Source organism: Trachymyrmex septentrionalis, unplaced genomic scaffold, assembly GCF_001594115.1.
Source record: "Trachymyrmex septentrionalis isolate Tsep2-gDNA-1 unplaced genomic scaffold, Tsep1.0 scaffold131, whole genome shotgun sequence".
NCBI lineage: Eukaryota > Metazoa > Arthropoda > Insecta > Hymenoptera > Formicidae > Trachymyrmex > Trachymyrmex septentrionalis.
This window is the reverse complement of record NW_017304450.1, coordinates 898,269-907,020: the sequence shown is the minus strand read 5'-3', so window position 1 is coordinate 907,020 and position 8,752 is coordinate 898,269. Positions and strand designations below refer to the sequence as shown.

The following is an 8,752-nucleotide window of genomic DNA, read 5'->3' as shown; positions in this document are numbered from 1 at the left end:
CACACACACACACACACACACACACACACACACACACACACACAAAGGAGCTGACCAATCACGCGTCGAAACGCAGAAATCACAATCGTGTCATGTTGGTTATGTTCTAACATTAGATGTGCGATTGGTTTGTTTCGTGACGTGTCTAACGTTACAGCTACGCGAATTACGTTCATTATATATTCGTATAATGGTACAGGCTTAATCGCGTAAGTCCCACCATTTTTTCTCACAATTATTGAACAAATACCGACGATTATATCATCGACATTATACTTGATAAAAATCAATACGAATAACTTTTTTTTTATTATTGAATTCTTGAATAAGTGCTCGTCATTAGTATAGTGTTATTTAAGAAGTGATGATTACGAAATCGTCACGCTCGAAGGGAAACAGATGACGAGAACAACGTTCTCTGACGTTTCTCTCTCTCTCTCTCTCTCTCTTTCTCTTTCTCTTTCTTTCTCTCGAAGACGGATTCACAGCAATTCTACACTTTAAAATAAAATATGTGAGTTTTTTAACACTTGACGATGGATCTCTCGTATCTCGATCGTATGTGCTCGCTGAAAAATCCATCTTTCCCAAAATTTATGCTCATGAGAGTGCTCTTTCATCCGGATGATGATCAACGATTTCCCTTTGCAGCTTTACTGACGAAACACCTGGAATCCGCGGGTTTTTCAAGAACCTCGAGCGAACATCAGCTGTTGACATGGCTACCAAGGAGAAAAAAAACTTGGACGAAAGTACTATGAATGGATACAAGAAAGAAGGTTAATTTTTTAATGCTACCATTCATGTACTTAAAAGTATTTTTTTTTGCAATAATTGGATATTACTTTATGTAGATGTCAAGGAAATAGAAATACCGATGCCATGGGGGCATATCAGAGGTCAGTATAGTCTGATGTCTTCTCTAATTTGTATCCTACATTGTAAATTATATCATAAAATTATATCAAAATTTTATTCTTTATATAAAGGATATGTTTTGATATTCATTATAAATGCTGAAAGTCTATAGCATATGTATATTACAGATAGTACAGATTTTTGGTATGAAATATATGTTATAAATTTTCAGCATTCTAACAATAAATATCAACAAACTTTGTCAGATGTCATATGTACAATTATATAAGTGTATATATTATATGTATATATAAGAGAGAAAAACGGTGGGATTTACGCGATTAAGCCTGTACCGTTATATGAATATATACACATATAAAGATATAAATATATAAGATATACTTAAATTAAATGGCAATTAAAAACATGTTGCTCTCAACAAATGACACATTAAACTCAACGTATTGATAAATTTAGGAAAATGGTGGGGACCGACAGATAAGCAGCCTATAGTGGCAATACATGGCTGGCAGGACAATTCAGGAACTTTTGACAAGTTGGCACAATTATTGTCAAGCGTAGCTATACTGAGCATAGATCTGCCTGGTCACGGCATTTCTTCTCATCTACCACTCGGACAGTTCTACTATATATTTTGGGATGGGGTTCTTACGCTACGTAGAATTGTTAAATATTACAAGTGGAACAAGGTTAGCCAGCGAGTCAATGTTATACAACGATTTAAAGATCTTTTTCTTTTATAAATTATATACAAATATGACAGTAATATGAAATAGATAAGAGCATGGGTTTTATATGCTTTATTTTGCAGAAGTTAAATACAATTACAGCATAACAGGAGTATGTGATCTGTTTATATTATGTATCATTCAATTACTTAATTTGCGTATTTTTAATTTAGAATATTTGCATATTTTGCAATAGTATTTATATGTTACATTCAACATGGAGGTATAACGTTATTACTTTCATTATTTAATATTCACATTGCTTGCACCTGGTCATATCATAATTAATAAAAAAAAATATTTAAAAAAGGCTGACTGTTATGTATGCATAATATTAAAACTCTTTATAATCATAAAACAAATATTAAAACTTTTCATGCTAATAATAGCACGCTATTAAAAACACTAAACATTATTCAAAATTATCGTTGTATAACTGCATATTACATCGTATCCTCAAGTAATAGAAAAAGCTTTTTAACTCAGCTGTAACTTTGTTGCATTTAAAAAAAATATATAGAATTTTTCTCTTCTCAACAACAAACAACTTAACAAATTACTACAAGTTTATAACAGCAAGATCTGTGTTCAATTGAAATGCCATAATGTGGAGAAAATAAAATAAAATAAAAAAATAATTGTAAAACTCTTACCTGCAGGCAAATGGTGGGGCCCTAGTGAGCTCCAACCAATACTGGCACTACACGGTCGCCAGGATAATTCAGGCACTTTTGATACATTAATGCCATTGCTGTCAAACGATGTTTCTGTTCTTTGTTTGGATATGCCTGGGCACGGTTTATCTTCACATTACCCAAAGAGTCAATTCTATTATGTGTATTGGGATGGTGTCATATTCCTTCGTAGAATTATTAAATATTTCAAATGGAACAAGGTTAGCGAGTGGATAAAATGGAATTCATACAATTGAGATCAATATAAACATTTTTTCCAGTATGATGCTTATATATTCTCACACATATCTAACAGTCATCCTTGCTTGCACTAAATTGCATTCATATTTATGTTTCACTCAAATATACTGCATGATGAAAATTTTTTTTATATATGTGAAAATTATGTTAATGTGAATATTTTAACATATATCACAAGCGTTATTTTATGTTAAATATTTATGTATATAGAATAACTAACTCTAATACATAAGAAATATATAGAATATTGTGTAACATTTAATGTATATTATATGCTATATATCTACTAATATAAATTTGTTATAACTTTCATTGTATTATGGAAATAGGTCAAACTTCTTGGGCACTCATTGGGTGGTGCTATATCATTTCTGTATGCAGCATCATATCCAGATGAAGTCGAGTTTCTTATAAGTTTGGACATTGCTAGCCCGAGCGTAAGGGATGTCACGAAAACAGCTGCAACCACCGGAGAATATATTGATAGATTTTTGAAATATGAATTATTAACATTGGACAATGTACCATCTTATGAATATGACGAAATGATTGATATAGTAGAAAAAGCATATGATGGTTCTATAACAAGGGAAGGAGCAGAAATATTAATGAAACGTGGTATGCAACCAGCGTATAAAAAAGACAAATATTATTTTGCTCGTGATCCAAGATTGAAGGTAAAAGAATTTAATTATGCAATATCTTTTATCTATATGTTAGACAAGAGCTAATATAGTAGATTTTTACGATTCAAAGAAGTGTGGTAATGTGTTATTTAAAATTTATTATGTATGTTTTTTTTTAGGTTTCCCTTTTAGGCCTATTATCTCTAGATTTAATACTTGAATACGCAACTCAGATAAAATGTGCTTACCTCAACATTCGTGCTATTCCTGGAATGAAATTTGAAAATCCTGAAAATTATCAGAAAATATTGGACATCATAAAACTAGGAGCTAAGAAATTTGAGTATCATGAGGTGACAGGCACGCATCACGTACATTTGAATGAACCTGAAAAAATTGCGCCTATAATCAAGAATTTTTTACAAATTTAATAGTAATATTATTTAGTTACATACATATTAATGAATTTAGATACTTAAAATAATTTTGTGAAAAATGGGTACATAAAATTCTTTATATGATGTAAATGTACAGATTAACAAAAAATTATATTTATGTTCGACACGTGGGACACATGTACGCTTGCATCTGCACATATATACATATGTAATTTTATTAAATTTTAAACAGCTTTATAATTAAAAAATAAATTATATAAAAGTGCTGTGATAAGCAACGATCGAAAGATGTGTATAGATTAAATATATTAATTAAAATATGATTATTGTATTAAATACAATGAAATGTCAAATTACAATTTCTGTCAAACATCGTTTTCAATTACAATTTCTGTCACAGTATCGTTTTTATGTGGGAGTTAATAAATTATTTAAAGTTGGTCTCTAATTTAATCTTTTGATATGCATGTAGTAGTTTATACACATATACAGAGTGGTCCATTTTAATCAATCAACTAAAATGTCTCCAAATCCTTAAGTTTAAAACAAAAATGTTTCGGACAAAAGTTGCTCAATTATTAAGAGGAAAGATGATAATAATTTTGAGAAGATGTCAGGTCAAGGATTATCTAAAATTTTTTAAATTAAAACTCCCATTTTGTATTTTATATTCGTCTTCTTCTTACGTTAGGCCTCTGTTACACCTCATATGCTTGTGGTGCGCACGCTGATTATTCAATTGCCACGAGCATATGAGACCTATAGTTTTAATGCTGGTTCCGAACGGATTTTTTAGAGCAATTTTTTTTATTTCTGTGAGCAAAGAGAGAAGATATGAGCGTAAATATTTTGGTTCATATTGGGATCAAATCCGGGACCTCTGGCATGGACCAATGCGCTGTCTGCCATGTCACGCTCGCACTCATTTTATATTTATTCTTCTAAACTTTTTCAAATATTACAATAAAGTATTTTTTTTATTAAGTATTTTATAAGTTATGGAGCTTGAAAGTTAACAGATTAAGGGTTAGTCAACCCGCTATCTTAAAGCAATTAAGTTTGAATGAAGAAAAAATGAACTTGAAGATATGTCAACTAAGATCATCTTTTCTCTATCTCAAATTTAATTGCTTTAAGATAATGAGTTGACTGAGCGTTGATCTGCTAACTTTCAAGTCCCATAACTTATCCCATAATTACTTAATGAAAAAAATATTTATTATAATATTTTGAAATTATATTAAAAATATGAAATAAAAATTAAAAAAATGGAGTCCCAATTAAAAAAAAAATTAGATAACCTTGATTTGTTCTTAAATACATTCTTCTCAAGATCAATCAAGATCACCATGTTTTTCTCTCTAGTAACTGTGCAACTTTTGTTTAAAACATTTTTGTCTTAAATTTAAAGGTTTTGAGATATTTTAGTAAATCGATTAAGATGACCCATCTTGTATATATAATAACTATCAATGCATTAGAATAAAATCACTACACACTAGTCACAATTATCCTTACATTCTTATTTAATATTAATTATTAAAAAAAAGTAAATTAATATCTAACTTTTAATATTCTCCGCAGTAGATTGTATTTTAATATTTAATTTTTCGTTAAATTATTAAAAGATATACGAAAAACAGGATTTTATTATACAACGAAATGTATGATATAAGTTAGCAGGTTACTTTTTTCAAGTTTTTGTTTTACTTATAATGTAACACAAAACTTTTTTATTTATTGCTACAAAGAAAAAAATCAACTAAAAAATTGATCCTTTTCTCGAAATTTCTTGTCTACTTGTACCAAGGACAGCAAACATTACGCGTCTATCATCCAATGAACACTAACGGCGATAATAATACATTAATATCAGATAATCAAGTAATTAAATACAACGAAATCGCATCGGTTTCAACTCGTACATACAATCGGACAAACAAACATAAGAAAATGCGATATCCTATATCAATCCCATAAAATGTCTTTCAATAGCTTAAAAGCGTAATCCATGACATGCGCTCTAGATAGATAAATTCATAAAATGAGAATCATACATTTTTGTGGCATCGTAAAGTCGTAGAAATAGTGTACAATGATTTCAAAAAATCCAAGGACGTGAATCAACAAGTGCAGATACTTGCAGATAATATTTCCTGATAATATTTTAAAGGTAATAATCGATTTCGAAAAAAATCAATTTAAATTAATTAAAACATTAATTTAAATTGATTTTTTTTTATGGATATATCCCTACAAAATGTTTTTGCAAACTATATATCAAGATAATAAGATTATTGACACAGCTGCTGCGGACATCATAATAGTCAAAGTAAGAAGTCACAGCATTATTCCATTTACTCAGCTGCTAAAACCATATGCTACAGTAGAAATATAAAATTAAACTCCCAAAAACACATCGTTTCGTGATGCCCTGCAGTCTTTTTGAATTTTCTGCGACGTTATAGACCGTTTACACGTTGCTCGCAATTAACGTGTTTTTTTAAGTATTTTCCGAAGGTACGAAAGGTAAGTGAAGTTACGAGCAAGGACGCGCGATTTGTACGATAATTTGTATAAATTGCGCATTTCTGAAGTTGGAAATGCCATTTTATGTACGAAGCCGATGATAAAACTGTAAATCTAATCTGCCGGCAAATTCAACGTCGAAAAGTCACGCCTGTGAAATAAATAGTCGACGCGAAATGTCGGGATTCGCGTTTGCGAGTTGCATGTAAAAAGCAACAGTTTAAAATAAACGCGAGTTCTTCCAACAAATTATTGACCAGAACTTCTTATCGGGAAATTTCTGGGTACGTGGCCGTCCTATCGTGTATGCACGTTGTGCACGCCGGTAATTATCAGCGATAATACTGCCGTACATAGAAAATAAATATGAATATGGCATGCCTGAGCGCGCAGGTGGACATCGTTCGCCACTTGTCCACGCATCCTCCTTATACATTCTTCCACAATTCAACAAGCTCCTGAATAACGTTGGATAAGAAGATCTATCGAACAATTGGTCTATCATACGGTAAGCTCGAATAATCGCCACGCGATTGTCTTCAAAAAGTAACGCGTTTGCCTTTATAATTAAGTCTTTCGAGACCTTTGAACACATAGATTAAAACGCAAATTAGCTTCGTTAGATTTCAGTTTGCAGCTCATATTTCGTCAGAAAGTAAAGAGTCAACCGTGAGTATATTTCTTTGCAATATATATTACATGCTGACGCTGTTTGAGTTACAATGTAATATGTTACCTTGTGTAATGATATATTTTATGAGCGACTTGAATATAAATTCAAGCACGATACGTAAGATATATGACAGCCTGTTAGATAATCTGCTTTATTTTACTTTACAAAAATAGTAGTTATTGTTACAATAATAACTCGAACCCGATTGTGAAACAACTATAGAAAAGTGCGCAAAAAATATTGTGTTTATTCCACACATTTTTACGGATCAGTTCTCACGTCGCTCGACACACGAAGCCACGTCATAAAATAGACCACGCAGTAATCAACCCGATCCATCGATCCCAACGATCAACAAACTTTTCATTTCAAAGTTTGTTCGTTCGGCTCGAGTTATCAGGTTGAAATGATCACTGACGAATATCTAATTGATTACATGGAAATGAGCTTGTTATGATTCCGTATCTTGGATATTTTTACGAAGATGACTTCGATAGGCCAACGAAATCTGCTGCAATTCTGCATCTGTAGGTGTGTAAGAAGCGTAAGTTCTCAAACGTGCTCTAGACATCTCCAAATCCTGTCATAATAATATAATATGTAAGTTCCCAATTTTATTTAAAATCGATTAATTGGTATATAATTGTCACATGTATGTATACAAACACATATACAATATATATATATATATATATATATTACGCAATACATATGTATAATAAATATCTCACCATATTTTTCAATATCAATTCTTTAAATTAAAAAATTTTAATGATAGTCTATAGTAAAAAATATTAAATCCAATTCATTTCAGACAATTTATAATTTATGTCAAATTTTTCGAAATAGAATGTATTTATACTTTTAAACAATTTTATGTATTAAGTATTTTAATATTCATATGTATACTCTGATTGTTTTTTGTGTTATGTGTAAAACATATAAAATTGTAACTAGAATTCTATTCTGAATATAGGCTAAAATGACTTGACAAACTTCCTTCTAATTGTAAAAAATTGTAACAAAACGATAGATAACATTGAGTAACATATGATCTTATCAGTAAAATTACTTCAAAGTAAGTAACTTGTCTAACATAGAGAGAGTTTTATATTCAATATAAGTACACTAAATTTTGCTTTTATTTTGGTTTTATTTTATAAGTACATTGAATTTTTTTCATATTATTTAATCTAAAAAATATGCTATAGCAAACCTTTAGAAGAGCCTGATTGCGAATACGAGATTTTTCCAAATTTAAAGGCAGATTTGTTGGCGATGAGTCAGAAACTTTGAAAATGTTCCTGTTGCGAATCTCGCGACGTAATTTATTGCTGTGAAATAAAATGAAAAATAATAATTTTTTTTGATCAGGAAAATGTTATATACATGGATGTATCATTAGCAAATAACATTAGCGAATAATAAATTTCATTGTAAATGTACCGCTCTTCTATTTCTCGTTCAAATTGCTGTTCTTTTAGCAGGTATTCATCAAAAATACTTCCAATATCAATATTACTGCTTCTTGCCATTTCACAAAATCGTTGTGATCCACTATATGCGAGTACAATTGTCGCTAACAATTAATGTTTTTAGAAACTTAACTGACTTAAATTATTTTGAGGAACAGAAAAAAGAAGAAAAATGTATGTTTACTAATATTAGAGTATAGGGGTGCGTTCCGATATTCACTGGTTTCCACGGTAACGTGTTTCTGGCGTAACGCAATGTTCTTCGACACATCTAAAAACGATCGATATCTGTGTATGAACTATTGTTAACTATAGCGCATAGTAATGTGATTGCTATCATTTAATGAATGTCTATTAAAAACTTACAATATATACTCGTAATAATCTTGGAATGTTTAATTTTATATAGAATACAATAATAAAATACTTTAAATAAATTATATCCAAGAAAAATTTATATTTATGACTCTAATAAATATGATACACATATTAGTCTATGCAAAATTTGT

General features: G+C 30.2%; 3 protein-coding genes across 7 annotated transcripts in view; 1 reads left to right on the top strand and 2 right to left on the bottom strand.

Annotated features, from left to right (window-relative positions):
* Positions 1-81: 81 nt before the first annotated feature.
* On the top strand, positions 82-3,641 carry LOC108757057 (probable serine hydrolase). Of its 4 annotated transcripts, none has more exons than XM_018501349.1 (6): positions 82-209; positions 652-779; positions 855-899; positions 1,336-1,568; positions 2,872-3,219; positions 3,348-3,641. In XM_018501349.1, the coding sequence occupies exons 2-6, from the start codon at positions 719-721 to the stop codon at positions 3,597-3,599; spliced, it is 939 nt and encodes a 312-aa protein (XP_018356851.1). In that variant the 5' UTR covers positions 82-209; positions 652-718; the 3' UTR covers positions 3,600-3,641. The 4 variants fall into 4 exon arrangements, with proteins under 4 accessions (XP_018356851.1, XP_018356852.1, XP_018356854.1 ...); XM_018501350.1 differs by lacking the exon at positions 82-209 and adding an exon at positions 440-514; XM_018501352.1 differs by lacking the exon at positions 82-209 and adding an exon at positions 475-491 and having other exon boundaries at positions 646-779.
* A 2,241-nt stretch (positions 3,642-5,882) lies between these two features.
* Positions 5,883-8,641, bottom strand: LOC108757058. Of its 2 annotated transcripts, XM_018501355.1 has the most exons (4): positions 8,610-8,634; positions 8,215-8,514; positions 7,985-8,102; positions 5,883-7,348 (listed from the first exon to the last, which is right to left on the bottom strand). In XM_018501355.1, exons 2-4 carry the CDS (start codon positions 8,301-8,303, stop codon positions 7,220-7,222), a joined length of 336 nt encoding a protein of 111 aa, XP_018356857.1. In that variant the 5' UTR covers positions 8,304-8,514; positions 8,610-8,634; the 3' UTR covers positions 5,883-7,219. The 2 variants fall into 2 exon arrangements, with proteins under 2 accessions (XP_018356857.1, XP_018356855.1); XM_018501353.1 differs by having other exon boundaries at positions 8,215-8,641.
* The window catches only part of LOC108756956 (trafficking protein particle complex subunit 11), a 6,023-nt gene continuing 5,575 nt past the window's right edge, over positions 8,305-8,752 (bottom strand). Inside the window, exon 21 of the mRNA XM_018501161.1 lies at positions 8,305-8,325. Coding sequence (XP_018356663.1) covers positions 8,305-8,325 — 21 coding nt within the window. The remainder of the gene's footprint in view (positions 8,326-8,752) is intronic.

Excerpts from the sequence above, each read along its gene's own strand:
- LOC108757057 (XM_018501349.1), top strand. The coding sequence starts at position 719 with ATGGCTACCAAGGAGAAAAAAAACTTGGACGAAAGTACTATGAATGGA. Across the intron at positions 780-854 it reads GAATGGATACAAGAAAGAAG|ATGTCAAGGAAATAGAAATA; the intron begins GTTAATTTTTTA and ends TACTTTATGTAG. Across the intron at positions 900-1,335 it reads GCCATGGGGGCATATCAGAG|GAAAATGGTGGGGACCGACA; the intron begins GTCAGTATAGTC and ends TGATAAATTTAG.
- LOC108757058 (XM_018501353.1), bottom strand. The coding sequence starts at position 8,303 with ATGGCAAGAAGCAGTAATATTGATATTGGAAGTATTTTTGATGAATAC. Across the intron at positions 8,103-8,214 it reads GAACGAGAAATAGAAGAGCG|CAATAAATTACGTCGCGAGA; the intron begins GTACATTTACAA and ends TTTATTTCACAG. Across the intron at positions 7,349-7,984 it reads GCAATCAGGCTCTTCTAAAG|GATTTGGAGATGTCTAGAGC; the intron begins GTTTGCTATAGC and ends TTATTATGACAG.